This window comes from Ostrea edulis, chromosome 8 (genome assembly GCF_947568905.1).
Source record: "Ostrea edulis chromosome 8, xbOstEdul1.1, whole genome shotgun sequence".
NCBI lineage: Eukaryota > Metazoa > Mollusca > Bivalvia > Ostreida > Ostreidae > Ostrea > Ostrea edulis.
In genome coordinates this window covers 31,748,869-31,768,766 of record NC_079171.1, presented here as the reverse complement: position 1 = coordinate 31,768,766, position 19,898 = coordinate 31,748,869, and the positions used below count along the sequence as shown (strand labels likewise).

Here is a 19,898-nt window from a genome sequence, read left to right as displayed (position 1 = left end):
CTTTGTTTTCTTATATTTATATAGACTCCTTTTGAAGTATCGTGATATTTTTGGACAGGTTTAATAACCTTTTTCAGTGTGTTATATTCGCAAATCCAGTTAGATTTGTTGACAAGAATATTAGAAAAATAATTGATATGAAAATTTCCGTTTTCATCAAACAGGTCTTTAATGTATAAAATTCCACTTTTTATCCAATCTGTGTAAAAAAGAAGTTTACCATTAAATCGAGTCAAATTGTTTAACCATATAGTTTGCGATAATACTTCAACGTCAGTCATCTCTTTTATTTTATGTGATTTATGTTTGCATTCATTCAATGTACTGAGTACTTCGCAGTAAAATATTGGTAATGATTTGAAAACTTGCTTTATTTCATCAGTACTGGTTGTATTTGTCATTATGAGATATTCGGGTGTAACGAATCTTTTAAGAATACACGAATTAAAGAAAATTTTAAAGATGATTGTTTTTCATTGAAAATTCTTGTTACCCAAGCAGCCTTGAGTGCTTTTAATTTACAATCAATATCAACAATACCTATTCCTCCTTCATCTTGTTTTCCAATTAAAGTATATCTTTTTATCTTTTCTCTTTTGCCCCATAGGAAATTGAAGATTGTTTTCTTTATTTTGTTTACGGATTCTTTTCTTGGATATTGCAATATAGTTGCACTATAGTATGATTGTGTTAATGCTAGTCTCAGCAAATATTACTGTAAAAAGTTTGTTTTGTTCTCCTTTCTTTTCTTTTAGTTGAAATCATTTGCCAATACATGTAGAAAATTTTCAATTTGTTCGATTTTGACGCAATTTTTCCCAATGGAATGGATTCTGGTACCAGTACCAGTGGGTAGGAAAAAAACCCACTGTATTTAGTTAAGTCTAGGCGGGAATATTTGTATTATTATAAAAATACCGATGTCAGCAATTTTGAATTCAGTTTATAGCGACTGACAATTGAAAATCAACAATAATCGGTACATCACTAATTAATTAAGTCTCCCAAAACAAGTGAAATTTGGAGACTTGTATTCATTTTCTCAGTTATTCTTCTTCTTCTTCTGCCCAGTCCTTCAGATGAAACTAAAAATCGAGGTCCCGTGTCACAGCAGGTGTGCCATGATAAATATCCCTTCCTGCTCAATGGCCTTAAGCGTCGAGCGTAGGCCTAAATTTTGCAGCCCTTCACCGGCAGTGGTGACGTCTCTATATGAGTGAAGTATTCTTGAGAGGGACGTTAAACAACATACAATCAATCAATCTTTCTCATGCCTAAAACTGTCCGACACTGTTCTCCGTAACCAGTTGATAAAAGTATTAGATATTCAAGGATATGATAGACCAATCTATCTAGATGTGCAGAAATATTTTTGATTTTGGATTGATACATTTTGGGGGGATCAAATGGGCGTGGGGTTTAACGTAGAACTCTATGGGGAAAAAATTAATTCCAAAATTCAACAGATATATAAGCAAATATGATATTGTCCTGTGGTCTTTGGAAATAAAAGAGAATGACAGAGCCTACAAATTAGTATCAAGGTCAAGTTACTCCAGTGACCTTGACCTCTGACCATGAACATAAAAACTTGTAAAGATCGGGACTAATAGTGACATGGGATCTTCAGACATGGCTAGAGGATGACAGGACCTACAAACTAGTATCAAGGTCAAGTGAATCCAGTGACTTTGACCTCTGACCTTTGAACATTGAATTGTTATTACTTAACAACCAGGTCTGATAGAGACATGGGGTCTTAAGAAATGATGAAAGAATGATAGGATCTACAAATCATTATCAAGGTCAAGTAACTCCAGTGACCTTAACCTCTGACCTTGAACATATACTTATTTAATTTTGGAACTGGAATTGATAGACATGTGACCTTCAGAAATGATAAAAAGACAATCTACAAACTAGTATCAAGGTCAATTGACTCCAGTGTCCTTGACCTCTGACCATAGATCATAAAATTGGTATTACTTAAGAACTAAGTCTGATAAAGAGATGGGATCTAACATTTAACTACAGTGTATTATTAATTTTATTTTGCAACAATTAAAAGCGTACTTGATATTCTTAATGATAAATTCCAAATACATGTAAAGTTATTTTCTCCATTGTACAAACTATTTCTGTATATTATTTGTGAAATTTTATGCATTAACTGCGGAAAATTGGCAACCTAAGAGACCACCTGTCATATGTGACCTTTTTTCCATTCTCTGTTGGACGGTCTCTTAATACAGGTTTGACTGTACAGTAAGTAAGTACCCATATCGAAAATAAATATGAAAATGATACAAGAAAATAATACTAAAATGATACCAAAAAAATATATTTTTAATGACCAAATTTGGAACCATCTAAATCTTGGTTCCAAATTAGGTCAAAAATAATACACTTTCTAAATAATGAAACACACAAAAATATATTTTTAATATACTTTATTTCTTAGTAAAAATACAAAAATGATACATTTGATGTATTATTTCTATACTCTTGTATTATTTATGTATTAAATCCCATTTTAAAGTACAAAAATAATACATTTTGGAGTAGGATTAAAAAAGTACAAAAAAAATACAAAGTGTATTAATTTTGTATCAACATATTAATTTTGTATTATTTGGTTCACCTTGAAAAAATAGGGAAAAAAATATGATTTGTATTAATTTTGTATCAACATATTATTTTTGTATTATTTGGTTCACCTTGAAAAATTAAAATAGGAAAAAAATATGAATTGTATTAAATTTGTATCAACATCTAAGTATTCAAAGATGGGGAATAGAAATAATACATTACCAAAAAAAAAGTATAAAAACAATACATATTTGAAAAAATACAAAAAAAATACATTTTGTATTTCAAAAAAGTACAAGAATGATACACAAAAAGTATATTAATGTGCCAAAAATAATTCAATTCAGTGCCTAGAAAAGTAAAAAGAATTGTAAAAAACATGTTTTAATAGTTTTTGAAAGCAGCTTTCAATCACATTTTAAGAAAGAAATCTGACATCTTTAAAAATATATGAATAAAACCTTCAGTCAAATCAACTTAGTTATGCAAAATCAATCAAAAGCAAGGGGAAACAAGATGTGTTTGTGAAACACAAATGTCCCCGATAATGACCAATCCCAGAGATGGCCAAGGTCACAAGGACAAATATCTTGGTACCAGTAGAAAGATCTGTCACAAGAAATGCTCATGTACAATATTAAAGCTGTAATATTTACCATTTAGAAGTTATGACCAATGTAAAAATAAAACTAAAAGTAGGTCAAATGTCAAGGTCAAAAGGTTTAGTACCAACGAAAAGGTCTTGTCACAAGGAATACTCATGTGAAATATCAAAGCTCTATCACTTACAGTTCAAAAGTTATTAACAAGGTTAAAGTTTTCAAAAAGGTCAAACTCCAAGGTCAAAGGTAATTTTTATTTAAAGTCGGAACTATATACAGGTAACAATAAACATGGGCTAAGAGCTCTTTAACCGACTATATAGCATTAAAAAAACACAAAGCACTAATGATATATAATTGCATGCATAGACATAAAAACAGAAATTAGAAATAAAACAGGACGCATACATGTATACAGACATCACAAGTCATGCATATATATACACAGGGACTAGCTATATTAAGATGCGCATGCAGCACTTCATGAAAACAGTTTGCAACACAAACATAAAAATATGGATATCTACATAGACTAAATAAATATGCATACCTAAGAGACAGAGCGGAGTAAAGATAATACAGTTAAAATTTGTAAGCTTAGAAGCATAGTTAGAAGTTAGATCAAAACTTTAAGATTTAGGCAGGAGAAGCTGGAATCTGCATGAGCTGCATTTACAATTTAATTCCCCACATCAATTTTGAATATAATTTGAGAATAAATTATATGATGTAATATTTCTTGCTTCGTTTGGCAAAGAGTTCCAGAGCTTTGCTGCCTCATATTTAAAAGATTTAATTCCATACCTGGTTGTTCTAGGTCTTGGTACTTCCGCTGTATTTGTATATCTAAAATTGTATGAATGGTTTTTTATAACAACTAGATCTTGTAAAAAAAGGGGGGACATTTTGTTGATAATTTTAAAAGTTTCTAAAGCTATTGTTCGCATTCTTCTGGTTTTTAGTGAAGGCAATTTAGATTGTTTTAATATAAGGTTTTCGTAAGTACTTTTATAGTCACCATAGATAAACCTCAGAGCTCTTTCCTGAAGTATATTGCAATGCTTGATTGGTAGTTATGAAAAAATGACAAGGTAGATCTGAATAAGAATATGAAAATTGTTTTAATAATTCATGTTTAAATTATTATATTATCTTAATTTACTCTAATGTTGTAGAAATCCTATCAACCCACTGAAAGAGACGGACCAAGGCTGTTGTCAGTACCAGAGACTGCAGAGACATGCTCACTAAGAACACTGTAGAAGATCCATATAATGCTGAAGAAAATTCGGACATCCACACTGTAGAAGATCCATATAATGCTGAAGAAAATCCAGAGAACCACACTGCTGGAGATCGATATAATGCTGAAGAAGATCCGGACAACCACACTGTAGAAGATCCATATAATGCTGAAGAAAATCCGAACAACCACACTTTAGAAGATCCATATAATGCTGAAGAAAATCCGGACAACCACACTGTAGAAGATCCATATAATGCTGAAGAAAATCCGGACAACCACACTGTAGAAGAGCCATATAATGCTGAAGAAAATCCAGAGAACCACACTGCTGGAGATCGATATAATGCTGAAGAAAATCCAGACAACCACACTGCTGGAGATCCATATATTGCTAAAGAAAATCCTGACAACAATACGGGATTCACTTTGAATGTAATGAACCCTCCCAATAAAAATGACCATCATCCGGTACCTGTGTATTCCTTTTCCCAATCAGTGGACAAGGCTCTCTTAACTCAGAGGGGTGCTTTAATTCCATCAGAAGAAAAACATCACGTTGTGGTTTTTACTTTTTCCTCTACACGGGTAAAAACTATTGCAAACGGAAAAAATGATGGGCATATTGAGTCTGTGGATTCCGTTAGTGGAACAGAAAATTTACAAAAGTGTACCATGACGCATGCAAGTAGTAAACCTGCCTATACGGAAAACGTTTTACAGAAAAACATGAGCATACATATTGGTGAAAATCTTTATCAATGTGATATATATGGGAAGACAGGACAGTTACAGACACACGTATGGACACCTACTGGTGATAAACCTTACAAATGTGATGTCTGTGGGCAGACTTTCAGTGTTAAAGGAAGCTTACAACAACACATGGGGATACATACTTGTGATAAACTTTATAAATGTGATGTCTGTGGGAAGGCATTTAGTCGGACATTCATATTTCAGAAACACATGATGGTACACACTGGTGACGAACCTCTTGAATGTGAGGTCTGTGGGAAGGTGTTTAATGAAAATGGAGACTTGCTGACACACCTGAGAATACATGCTGGTGATAAACCTTACAAATGTGGGGTGTGTGGAAAGGCATTCAGTGTAAAAAGAAGCTTACAAAAACACATGGGGACACATACTGGTGAAAAACCTTATAAATGTGATGTCTGCGGGAAGGCGTTCAATCGAAGAGGACGCTTTAAGACACACACAAAGATACATACTGGTGATGAACCTTATGAATGTGATATCTGTGGGAAGGTTCTCATTGGGACAGAAACATTACAGATGCACATGAGGACACATTCTTGTGTTAAACCTTATGAATGTGGTGTGTGTGGGAAGTCTTTCCGTCGGACAGGAATATTACAGAGACACATGAGGATACATACTGGTGAGAAACCTCATGAATGTGATGTCTGTGGGAGGTCGTTCAGTCGGAAGGGAATATTACGGACACACATGAGGAAACATGCTTGTGATAAACCTTAAAAATGTGAAGTGTGTAGGGAGGCTTTGAAATCGAGAGAAACATTATGGGAGCACATGAGGATACACTTCAGTGATAAATCTTATCAGCGTCGGTAGGAATTCGTACATTCAGCCAGAAGACTAGCAAAAGCACAGAGGGACTGGTAATGGTTTTAGAAAGGAGCTTACATAGGCTATGCCTGTTGCCCGATCCTATTGAGTTTCTCAATAAAATATGTTTATGATTGTGATTGATTGATGTTTTCTGCCACACTCAACAATTTTTCAGTTATCTGGTGGTGCCCAGTTTTTATTGGTGGAAGAGAGAACCCAGATACAATGTACCTGGGAAGAGACGTCTCCACCAACCTTCCGAAAGTAACCAGGGAAACTTTCTCACTTATCGGCTCGAGCGGGATTCGAACGCACGCTGACAGAGGTGAGAGGCAGTGTGATTTTGAGCACGATGCTCTAACCACTTGGCCACAGAGGCCCCTTAACTACACTGGTAATAAATGTTATGAATGTGGTGTCTCTTGGAGTAGTTCAATACATTCAGGCAGGGGACTTCCAAAAGTCTGGTGAGAAATCTTTGTTTATGGCAGGGTATGCCTCCGGGCAGATAGAGGTCTTCCACCTCGAGAGGCATGAGGATACACTGGTCATTGAGAATGTTTTCAAACAGATGGAAACATTGCAGGGACAGAAAGGGACACGTACTAATGGAATTGCTTTAAATGTGAAGTCTTTGGGAAGATGTTTAATCAAGACACATTTTTATATACAGCACAGTTTACGTATTGGTAACCTGATTAATACGATATTCAACCTGTTTAATCATACAAGAACAGCAGAAACATACAGTACCAAACTTCCGCCAATTCTTTGCTCACAAACTAAACTCTTCCAGTTAAGCATTATGGGATAGCGATTTCTTGGGAACTACAAAACTACGCGGCCGTGTATACTGTGTAGAATGGTGGAAAAACATAACATCAAACGTAAACAATTCAAATGAAGAACGTAAAAATCAAGTTCATTACTTTACACTATAATTTCCCCTACTTTTTAGCATGTTTAGTAGTGCTGTACGATATTACCGGTAACCGGTGAATTCCGATTCTGTTGTTGGCAATACGTTTATCGCAATATTTTTAGCTCATCTGAGCTGAAAGCTCAAGTGAGCTTTTCTGATTGTCTGTTGTCTGTCCATCCATCTGTCTGTAAATTTTTTACATTTTCGACTTTTTCTCCAGAATCACTGGGCCAATTTCAATCAAACTTGGCCAAAAGCATCCTTGGGTAAATGGCTTTAAAGTTTGTTCAAATGAAGGGCCATCTCCCTTATCCAAGGGGAAATAATCACAAAAATGCAAAAATAGGGTGGGGTCATTAAAAATCGTCTTCTCAAGAACCACTGGACCAGAAAAGCTGAAATTTACATGAAAGCTTCCTGACATAGTGCAGATTTAAGTTTGTTAAAATCATGGCCCCCGGGGGTTGGATGGGGCCACAATAGGGGATCAAAGGTTTACATAGAAATATATAGGGAACATCTTTTAAGAGCTAATGGGCTAGGAAAGTAAAAATTTCATAATGCTGATTCAAGTTTGTTAATAGCATGGTCGCAGGGGGGAAGGATGGGGCCATAATAGGGGATCTTCTCAAGAACCACTGGGCCAAAAAACTTTACATTTACATGGAAAAAAACTCCTGACATAGTACAGATGTAAGTTTGTAGAAACCATGCCCCCCCCCCCCCCCCCCCCCCCCACCAGGGGTAGGGTGGGAGTCAAAATAGGGATCAAAGTTTACATATGAATATATTGGGGACATTTTTTAAATATCTCATGTGAGCGATGTGGCCCATGGGTCTCATTTTGTTTCCACGTCCATTGCTCTTTGAAGTTTCATTCGGTCTGTTTCAATGGATTTCTAGAATTTTTTTTCATTATGCTTGTGAGCATTCATTTGAAATTTGCAGAGTGGCAAAGTACATATTTGCTTGGAATTTCAAGTGTGAAAAAAATAATAATTTGTGTATTGTAACTACTGTATTTCTATGAGAAAAAAATTTGCAAATAAGTCAAGAAATTCGGTCAAGGTCATTTTATAATGGTCAAGGTCACCAAGAACATTTATCTTATACATGTATGTGATAGGAAAATAACCCTTTGTTTCAACAGTTAATTGATCATTGTGTCGTTCATCATTAGTTAAATGAAGTTGAGGGAACATCCTCCATTTCTACTGATATGCTTGTGACATCATTATAGATGTTTGAAACTTGCAATTTCCAGTTGGTTTGGTATGTTAAATTAAATAATAGCCTACCTAAAAGCTTGTTTCTGCTTTGTTACACATATTACACTTCTGGCAAAAGGGTTTCCTTTTGTCTCATGAGATCTTTAAAGGATTATAAATCTAAAAACGATATGCAGTTTGATTATGGTATAGCGTCGTCCGTCTTTTCGAAGCAAGCTGTAAGCTCCAGGACATTACATGTACAACTTGGTACATTTGATGAGAGGAAGATGCCTATTTTTCAAAGTCAGATTGATTGATTGTATATTGTTTAACATCCCTCTCGAGAATCTTTCACTCATATGGTGACGTCACCATTGCCGGTGAAGGGTAGCAAAATTCAGGCTTATGCTCTGCGCTTTATATGGCCATTGAACAGGGAGGGATCTTTATCATGCCACACCTGCTGTGACACGGAGCCTCGGTTTTTGCGATCTCATCCGAAGGACCGCCCCATTTAGTCGCCTCTTACGACAAGCAAGAGGTACTGAGGACCTATTCTAACCCGGATTCCCAAAGGATTTTTAAGGTCAAAAGTCAAGGTCGTAGTATTGCATAATAGGAAAACCTTGTAGGCAGGATACAAACCAAACCGGAAGCTCCATATGCCTATTGTTTTTCAAGGTTAAAGGTCAAGGTCGCAGTAGCACTTGGTCAAAGTCGAATATTACATGTAGTAGGAAAACCTTGTAGTCGGGATATAAACCGAACTGTAAGCTCCAGAACATTGCAACTTGGTACATATGATCACCATGCTGAGAGGAAGATGTCTATTGTTTTTAAAGGTTAGTGGTCAAAGGTCAAGGTCACAGTATCACTGTAGGAAGACTTTGTAGGCAGGATACAAACCGAACTGTCCAAGATATTGCAAGTTGGTACATTTGATCACTATGATGAGAAGGAGATGCCTATTATTTTTCAAGTAGGGCTGCGCAATGATATCAATATCCCGGTTTATTGCGATTCGTTGACAAAAAATACCGTATTGCGATACTTTGTTTTCAGTACCGATATACCGACAAAATGCTCGGGCTCGGAATTAAGTTCCTAACTACCACTGGCAAGTGCGTTATCGTAATGATGGCTTTGCTATATTTCACAGAGAAGAAAAAGTAATCCGTGATTTATTAACTATAGTTATTTTACTTATCAACTGTTTAAATAGTAGATTGCCAACTTTAAATACATAGTACTTGCTTACTTAGATATTACGGTGTATAAAGGAAAGCTATTTCAGGCAACTCGCATCCTGCATTTTAGAACGTGCATCAAACCGACAAACGCGTTCCAGTATGAAAGGTGAATATAACAGTGAGCAATTTCATAAATCCTGTAAGTAATACAAAATAAGAGAGTTTGGCAAACACGGACCCCTGGACACACCAGAGGTGAGATCAGGTGTCTAGGAGGAGTAAGCATCCCCTGTTGACCGGTCACACCCGTCGTGAGCCCAGTATCTTAATCAGGTAAACGGAGTTGTCCGTAGTAAAAATCAGTGTGCCAAGAATGGCCTAACAATCGGTATGAAACATGTCACACCATATTTGACCCGATGATAGGTTGTATTGGCAAATTAGATCGTTATAACGACCATATATACATGTATAGAATTTGCGAACTGCTGATTTTAAACGAGACTGTTGGAATCCATGCACCATGAACTTGTTTGTTAGTAACCTGCTTCAATTTAAAAACTGACCATATGCAGAACAAGCTCTTGCGTATCGAATCAGTTCAGAGATATAAACACTATATGCAGGTGATAATGGAATATTGCTACATATTGTACATACATATGGGAAGTTGACGATGGAGAAGCTGAAACCATCCCGTTTATCATAAAATTGAGTTGTTAGTTTGCCGTTAATATCTACTTTAAATAAAATATCTAAGTATGAAGCAGAAGTGGACGACTTTGTGGTATCTTTTATTTTGAGTTCACTGGGGATATATCGAATCGACATAAGAAAGAAAATTATTATTGTTAATAGATAATATGTCGTCGATATATCTAAATGTGGAATTGAAGGCCACAGCAAGAGATTTTTTCTTTTCACGTAGAAGTTTTTGAATAAATTCTGTTTCATAGGTACAAAAAACAGGTCAGTTAACAAAGGGGCATAATTCGTGCCCATGGGAATTCCAACAGACTCTGGGAAGACCTGATCACCAAAAACCATTGTGAATGAGGAACTGCAGCATATTTCTTATTTCAACTTCAGAGTACTTGTGCGTGGAATCAGAGTGGCGTGTAAGAAAGTAATGTTTTTATGACTGATCACTAGATACAAATATTTCCGTTTTTGTTGAAGAAGCAATTGTTTATGATATCTCTCAGTACCATTTTTCCACTATAGCAGTATCTTTTGTTGAATCTGTCAATAAAAGTGGGATTTCTTTTGTCTAAAGATTTACTTATTCTGCGTGGATTCGAAATTTGAAAAGAAATAACAATTTTAGTTTCCATGCCAACCAACATTAATTCTCATACCAAATATATGGAGATTTAAAGTCTAACATCAGTGGCAGTAAAGAAAATTGTATTTTACTTTGCATTGAAAATGCGCTTCTACTGTCATATGACGGATGCATCATTTTGTTTCCATGGAAACACTGCTTAGAGGATATATTTCAAAATATGTCTCATTGTTATGTAATAGTACTAGGGTCTAATGTATGTTGAACAAGCTTTCATATATTTCAAGCTGAATGTGGGAATTTTTATCCATCATTCAAATTTGTCTCTAGATTAGCTTTTTCAGAATGTATCAAACATACCTCTTTTCCAGACAGAAATAAAACAGAGAAATATTCCAAGTAACAAATAAGTAATAAAAATACTACATATTATCATTTTATATGAAATCAAACAACTAAATCAAGCATACTATTTCACGTAAAAATTGACTCTATTGTGACCTGAATGAAATGTACGTGATATTATAGCAACGGAAGTATGATGGTTTTCCCTTACTTACGCCAGATTAAGTCGATGTGCCAAATTTGAAAAAGAATCGGTGACAGTGCGTGCCGGACCTCTTGCATAAATATTTAAGTGGTCACAGAGAATGGCTCTTAATTTCAACTTCAGAGTACTTGTGCGTAGAATCAGAGTGGTGTTTAACAAAGTTATTTTTTGAATGACTGATCACTAGATATGAATATTTCCTTTTTCCATTATTATTAAAGAGGAAACTGTCTATGATGTCAAAGTTTAGTTCTTAATTTAAAGTGAGGAATGGTTGTTTTGATGTTGTTTCGTTTGATGTTTTAATTTCTTTTTTGTTTAAATATCCACTGGGAAACACAACGCATTGTTAAAGAGCATAATTTGCCATGTAAAGCATTGTAGCGCCATTAACGCGTGGTTTTTTTCCCCTTTAAAATTCACTCGTAGACAAAGCCTGAAAACAATCAAAGTATAAGGAATGAATTTAATAAATAGCAAATGAACACAGTGAACAGGATAGCCTCGTGATTCAGCAGGTGCGCTTTTCATAGACTGCAGGGGGAAACGTCCACTTTTCAGTCATGGTACAAACCAGATCACGACAAAAGTCTGCAATATGGAATAGTATCTAATCTAAAAAAGAAACTATGAATTCAAACGTATCAAATAGTAACATATATCTTTATGTGATTCTAACTAATTGATGAAAACGTGAAGATGACGAACAGTGATGAATCTCATAACTCCTATAAGGAATATAAAATTAAGAGTGACCCCCAATATTTTGATTAGGTATACAACTGAAGGGTACATGAACAATGATACATGTGCAGTGATAATAACAATACAATTATGATGGTTTATTTTTTCGACGGAGATTCTTACTCCTCCTAGGCACCTGACCCTATCTACAGGGATCCGTTGTTTGTCCAACTCTTAATTTTGTATTCTTGAAAGGAGTTATTTTTTATTGATTACTTATTGTTCGTTATCTTCACCTTTTCATGTACATCGATGATACAGAAATATTGATGCAATAATGATGGCAAATTTTAATATAATCAATACAATGATAACAATAATAGTGTGACCGTTCAACAGAGGATACTGACTCCTCCTAGGCATCTGATCTGACCGGTCAACAGAGGATACTGACTCCTCCTAGGCATCTGATCTGACCGGTCAACAGAGGATACTTACTCCTCCTAGACATCTGATCTGACCGGTCAACAGAGGATACTTACTCCTCCTAGGCATCTGATCTGATGATGTGTTCACGAATTAGTGTTATTCTTATCAATAATTTTGTCATCTTTACAGAACTTTGATACGCCAGATTACTATTCATTATCTTCACTTTTTCAGAACGTGATTGGTGAATTTTTTCATTGTTAGGCCGTTCTTGGCACACTGATTTTGAATACGGATAACTCCGTTTACCTGATCAGGCTCACGGCGGGTATGACCGGTCGACAGGGTATGCTTACTCCTCCTAGGCACCTGATCCCACCTCTGGTGTATCCAGGGGTCCGTGTTTGCCCAACCGTCTATTTTATATTGCTTATAGGAGTTACGAGATTGATCACTGTTCGTTATCTTCACTAAAAACATATTACATGTACTTCCTGGGTCAACAAAAGGTTATGCTTAACTAATGAAATACTCTGTTACACGTCAATTTCAATTCCCTCAAGTTTAATTGTCATCTCTATAATTGTTTGACGGATCATTTTGTTGAAATAATTTCGGTCTTGCCTTTCTGATGAATTGTTGCAAACTTTGAATTAAATCGCACGACAAATGCCGTTTATTGGATATCTTTATATCACATGACATGTTTCGGGAATATGATTGGATACCAAGTCAGTTTGAGATACGTGTTGGTTTTCAACCAATTCTAAGGAGCCATTCTGTTACCACCAAGACCCAGTGTCAGTAGCACACGTTAGCAATAGCTATAGCTGGTATAGAATAGGTCCTCAGTACCTTCTTGGTTGTCGCAAGAGGCAATTAAATGGGGCTGTCTTTCTGGTGAGATAGCATAAACTGAGGCCCCGTATCACAGCAGGTGTGGCACGGTAAAGATCCGTCCCTGCACAAAGACCGTAAGGGACTAACATAGGCCTAAATTTGGCAGTCCTTCATCAACAATGATGACGTCTATGTATGAGTGGAAGATTCTATATTTGACACACTGATTTTGACTGCGGATAACTTCGTTTACCTGATCAGGGTATAGGGCTCACAGCGGACGTGACCTGTCAACAGGGGATGCTTACTCCTCCTAGGCACCTGATCCTACCTCTGGTGTGTCCAGGGATCTGTGTTTGCCCAACTATCTACTTTGTATTGCTTATAGGAGTTACGAGATTGATCACTGTTCGTTATCTTCACCTTGCATTAAACAAAATACATGTAACCAACCAATCCAAACAGCAACAACAACAAATTCCATGTAAAATTATATTTACTGTTACCCGGTAGTCATTCAAAATCTACAATATGACAGGTGTGTCCAGTGATCCGTAAAGAGATGTTGGCCCATTCCAACACTTTGCTGTTTTGCTCATAATAATCCAGCACCACCCAGGAAAACATAAAAATAGGTGTCTTGATCAATTCTTAACTCTTTAGTATCAAATGAAACATATCAAGAAAACCAGTAAAAACTCTTACAAAAATACATTTCAAAAAGTCTGAATAACAATACATAGAAATGTTTAAATAATAGTACATTTTGATGCAAGGTGAAGATAACGAACAGTGATCAATCTCATATCTCCTATAAGAAATACAAATAGATAGTTGGGCAAACACGGAGCCCTGGACACACCAGAGGTGGGATCAGGGCCCATATTTACTTAAGTTCGTAGTCGTAAACGTAGCGTAAATCTAGACGTAGCGTACGTTTACGTGTGGGACAGTATTCACTAACAGTCGTAGACGTAGATTTACGTCAGAAATAAGCGTAACTCTACGTGTGCTATACTTGTACACGTAAGCTGATCGTAACTATAAGAATAAACAAAGCAAATGGCGACTTGTCATTTTTATCGATAATTTCTTGCGTAAAGACCTTACAAACCCTCTAGATTCATATAAGCTGGTTAGTAATACACAAATTAATTGTATTTATTCAGATTATCGTTTTCTTTGAGATCATCTGCAATTGTGTGACAATTCTCAAAATTTTGAGCCCGATCTAATTTACCTTGTGGCGGATCTCAGTCTGATTTAAAATCAAACCTCTCACTTCGCTCGATATACAGACAGTCGCTGTCCGTATATCGAGTGAAGTGCGAAATTTGATTTTAATCAGACTGGGTGGATCTAACCTTGCCTTTAGAAATAATTGGGAAGCTTTTTATTTTAGTCATGCAGGTTATTTAAAAAAAAGAATATTTGCCATTTATCTTATTATCTAGGGTAGGTCTAGCATCTTTCAGGGAAATACATTTTTTTAATTTTCCAAACATGGTGGAATTAATGTATATATATGCAATCAAACATGCAATGTTTTAGATTTGAAAAGAAGAGAGTCACTGTGTGTACAAGAATACATGGTGATCGACAGCTATAGAAAAACTATTTCTACTTATAGATATGTGATCTTTACTTTGTGGTTATAAGCAAATATTGGTAGTCCAAATAACTATTTGTTACATTGTAACTTACACAACAGGGAAATGAGCCTCTAAATAAATACTTCTTTAAAAAAAAAAAGATATGCATTTCATTCCAAGAATACAATTTTGTGTAATTTGTTTCAGAGAGCAATTGTGATGCCTACTAGTGTAGTCATGTGTAGACTTTCAATCTTTCAGAGTGCCATTTCCTTTAACTATAATCCTACAGGAGTCAAACCTTCATTGATAATGCATATATATGAATCTTTCTACCATTCATGATTTGTATGTTTCAGACCTTTATATATGATCAGCTAGGTAAAAGTCTTTGCAGTGTATATTACCAAACTCCAAGGATGATGCCTTCAACATACATATTATTTTGTTGAAGCCCATCCCCCCCCCCCAATTTACAAAAATCTCACTGATAAAAGTTCATTCTGAAGGCTTCTCACATTAAACCGACATATGTACTAATGCTCCTCTTTACAAATTTTAACCCACCAGACAACTTTGTTGACAAATATTTAAGATTTATTTATTATGTCATCATTTTAATATCAAGATATTAAAATCATTCTAGAAATGGAAGTAATACATGTACATGTCAATATCAATAACAACATGAAAATTCATCTAAGAATTTATCTATTAACAAATATAATTACATGTACATAATTGTATGCATAACAATGCATGTACATGTACTTAATTTCTTAAACATGTATTGTAACAAATTCTATTTTGCTGAATATCAAACTTTTTTTTATTTTACTGTCAATTTTTAAATGTCCATATGATATATAAATGAATAAATAAATATATAAGATGACATCAATGTAGCAGATGGACCATCAGCATGGATTGATCAGTGGGTAGAGTACCAGACTACGGGTCATGGGTTAGATTCTCAATCCTGCCATATATTTTTGAATCATTCCTCTGCTCGTCCTTTTACACAATCATGGCAATGGAAGATGAACATTTCTCGGTTTCGCAAAAGATTTTTCAGGCCATTACAGCAATGTACCCATAGACCTAGAAAAATAATAGTATTACATTGATTTAAATAAACAACTGTCATTACACTGCAATCAAATTTCATAAGGCTTGAAAAATACATGCAACATAATTGTTAGTTAAATAAACTGTAAAATTGTGATAATACTGATTTTATTTACTGTATATTCATCTACCGTACACCATATCTGGGAAGATATCATTAAGTATCACCTACAATTTCTAATTTTAATGATTTATAACCCAAGAGCCCATATTAAGAAAAAGATTTCAAATGACCCCAAGGTCAACTTCAGTATTTTTTCATTAACCATTCCCCTTGTAATGAAATTGGCTTCTTTCCAAACCAGAAAAAAATACTTTTTAACCAAGAATGGTAAGTTTCAGTTAAGGTCATTCACGTTTATAAATAAAAAATAATTTTTTGTGACATTTCAGGTACAATTCACTTGCATTCTATTTTCTTTCTACAAAATTCTCAGGTTTAATTAGTCTAGAGTTAACATATTTTGCTAGTTCCTGGTTGTGGCAAGTAAAAATGTAAAATCAGCTGATATGTACTGCAGTAAGGTATATGAATGGGATTTTACTGTAGCAAAGAAGGTGAGAAAAATCTTTAGCACAATTGAGTATTGAACCTGGTACCTTTGCACTGAGCTACTCAGGCTGACATATAGTACATGGTAGTACAACATTATAAATTTAAAGGGGCATATTTGCTGTGAAAGTGATGGCAACCATTTTTATCTCTCAAAATCTCCCAATGGCAAAGAAATATGTATTACTGACTAAGAAAAATATTTCTTTAGTAAAATAAAAAAACCAAAAAAAACAACAGAAACCTAACAAGAGGCCCACAGGCCTTATCGGTCACCCGAATACCAGTGGAAAAGTATCATTACTTCCATGGACTATGAAATCTAGAAAAAATTTCCTGTTCTAAATATCTAAGCTAATTATATTCTAATGTTCAGCAACAGTATAAAACAAGATGTGTTCTTAAAACTTCACATCCCTCAAAATGCATACACTGATGAAAGGCTTTAAATAGGTGTATTCACATGAAAACATCAAAAGATATGACTAATTTGGACTCATCTTAAAGTCATAACCCTGGGTTGTGAAATTCACCATTTTTTGTACATCCTTTTCTGCATTTATATTTTATACAGTATCAGCAAACTTACACATAAATACTATATACTAAGTTTGGCCCCACCCTGGGGTCAAAACCCTTACTCTGGGGGAAATCAAATTTACAATTTTGGTAAAAGACTACCTCCTCTATCCATTTAGTTTCAATTTAGTATCAATAGCATTAAAGAAGATGTAATTTAAGTGTTTTATACACATAAACACTATATAACAAGATTTGCCCCGCCCTGGGGTCAAAACCCCTACCCCAGGGATCATGAAATTTACAATTTTGGTAGAGGCCTGCCTGCTCTACATCACTATGCATTTAGTTTTTCTTATATGTGTGTGTTTCTTGATAAGAAGATTTTTGAAAATTAGTCCCCCTTGTCCCAATGATGCTTCATACCAAATTTGAAAAGAATTGGACTGGTAGTTATTAAGAAGTTAAAAATGTTCAATTGTTAACGCACGACGAATGAAAACTAATTGCAATAGGTTACCGAGTAAACTCAGGTGACCTAATAAAAGTACATTTGATAACCGCTTTTAGTGTAAAGAAATATATAAAGAAGAATTATTGGCTTGCAAGATAATAATTATTTAATCACCAAAATTACATATATTCATTTGCTTGCTTTGAGATTAAAAGGTGTTTCAAATAACTGAATACATGGGTTATTACTGATCAGAAATATATAATATAGAGCAATTTTTATTGAGTGTTGATTTCAAATTTTGGTGACAAAATTACAGCTATTATTTTGGAAATCATGCAAGAATTTTTAATATCGAGGAGATAAAAAATAAAATTTCAAAGAAACATAGTGTATGTCCTTAGATTGGTTAAATTTCTATTTGCCAAAAAGGTGAAGATATGCTTAGACAGACAGGTACAAAACATGCAAAATGGACAAACTTTGATCATAAAAACTCATAAATTTATGTTCTTAAATCTTTGCCTAAGGATTTAATCATCAATGCATTACAAAAATCATTACATCATGTACCATGTACCATAATTTGTTTGGGATTTTTTAAAACTTTGTAAGTACAGAAATGATTAAATGTGTACAAACAGTGGATATACTTACATCATATATATGTACAGTACATCTTGCATCCCAGTCCTAACCCTGAGGCATCATGGAAAATCTTTCAGGAGAGGACATGAAGAGAAATGTATCTAAATCAAGGAATGCTGCTGTCTTTTGGCAATTTATTTCTGGACCACCTTTATGACCCTTTGAAAAATAACAGAGGTCAGCTAACCTGGATATCTAGTGCATTATATCACACCTAATATCTCCAATTAATATATAGTCAATGTTATTCTACATTAAATAAATTAACACTGACTTCACACAGTTGTACAACTGTATTTGAATGCAATTTTGTTTCACAATATTTTCTGAAAGTTTTGCACATGGATGTGGACAAGCAATAATTGAAATGATGCTAAAAGAGACTGTAACTGTCCTCATCTGGTACCGAGTCCATTCACCCTATCTACCTGTTCGCCCAGAGTATATATTGTTAAAGCAATAATAATTTTCATATTTTATAACCATGCAATAGAGGGGCACGTACAAATCACACATTTTAGAATAAGTGCCTGTATATATAATGTATATTTTAGATTCATTTTTCACCAATATTCTTGTTTTTCTTTTTGCGAAATGATGTGAAAGCATGTGCGTACTTGTGTACAGGTAGCTATGATACTGCTTTGATGTTGTTCCAGTCATGAAATTAAAAAAATGGGATAAATAATTTTGAATTTCAATTGTGGTATTGTCAAAAGTTTGAAGTTACCATGTACACAAATGAGCTTGTGTCTTAATGTGTTAATAGTGGGCACATATCAAATTGTAAATAACTTACACATATGTATATGTGCTCACTATTTAGAAATTAAGATCCAGGCATTATAGCAGCTACATAGGTTGAGAACAAAATGAATAAGGGACTGTGATTTTACCATGTGTGTCATGTACTGAATCCCCTTGAAGTCAATTTAACATTATTTAGGGGCCTAGTGACGAGTAGCCAGTGGTAAAACATTTAAAGTTATTACTACACAAACAACTTAACTTACTTGTCAGTCCATGCCGACTTCTTTTTGAAGACCTACAGCATCGCAGATCCATGCACAAGTCAAATGCGTTAAATTTGATGAACCTTCCATTTGGATTTGTAAACAACACTGAATAGCGGTACAGTTGATCGACATGCCGTTGACAGGCATACGTATACATTGAAATTCGTTGCTTTTTCACAAAGTTCTGTGTTCTTTTTCGTCATAATGCGGCGGTAGCGCAGGGAAGTCAAAGTAAATTAGCAAATTCACACTTTTTACGCTTCGAAGTGAAAATAGCCACTGCGCACGCGTACGTGCAATCGTACATCGTAAGTTACGTTTGCGGCTACGAACGGTTTTGTAAATACCATTTCACGAGTACGTAACTCTAATCTTAAGTCAGACGTAAATCCTACGTTTACGTCTACGTCTACGAACTTTAGTAAATATGGGCCCAGGTGCCTAGAAGGAGTAAGCATCCCCTGTTGTAGTTCATTTGAAAAAAAACTTTTGTGATTTCAACTTTACTAGACGTTCTTTAGAAAGTTCCTGAATCCACTTTATATTATATCAGTGATACAGTGTATGTTGTGCCACAATACGTTTGAAGTTTCTCCTTCACAGCAGATAATATTTTTGTGAGGAGCAAAGCTAGATGGTTGGTAGAAAATTTAATGGATCCAGCAATGAAAATTCCATCTTTTCAGAATATCTTGTTTTATAGTCTTTGTGCCCAGCTATTCTGTATAGTTACCTTGAGGTAGATCGATCCTCGTGTGATGTCATAGGAGTTTGCAAAAATCCTTATCAAATCAAACTCTGCTCATAATAGAAGTATATCTTTGAAAGGAATTTCATTCAATTAATA

At 34.8% G+C, this 19,898-nt stretch overlaps 1 protein-coding gene and 1 long non-coding RNA gene across 2 annotated transcripts in view; one reads left to right on the top strand and one right to left on the bottom strand.

Moving 5' to 3' along the window:
- The window catches only part of LOC125662763 (zinc finger protein 260-like), a 21,793-nt gene extending 13,936 nt beyond the window's left edge, over positions 1-7,857 (top strand). The window contains exon 2 of the mRNA XM_048895113.2: positions 4,367-7,857. Coding sequence (XP_048751070.2) covers positions 4,432-5,937 — 1,506 coding nt within the window. The 5' untranslated portion in view covers positions 4,367-4,431 and the 3' untranslated portion in view covers positions 5,938-7,857. The remainder of the gene's footprint in view (positions 1-4,366) is intronic.
- Positions 7,858-15,308: 7,451 nt separating this feature from the next.
- Positions 15,309-19,509, bottom strand: LOC125662779 (uncharacterized). Its single transcript, XR_007365517.2, has 3 exons — positions 19,049-19,509; positions 18,045-18,194; positions 15,309-15,834 (listed from the first exon to the last, which is right to left on the bottom strand). It is a non-coding gene; the product is annotated as an uncharacterized LOC125662779 (long non-coding RNA).
- Between the last annotated feature and the right edge of the window lie 389 nt (positions 19,510-19,898).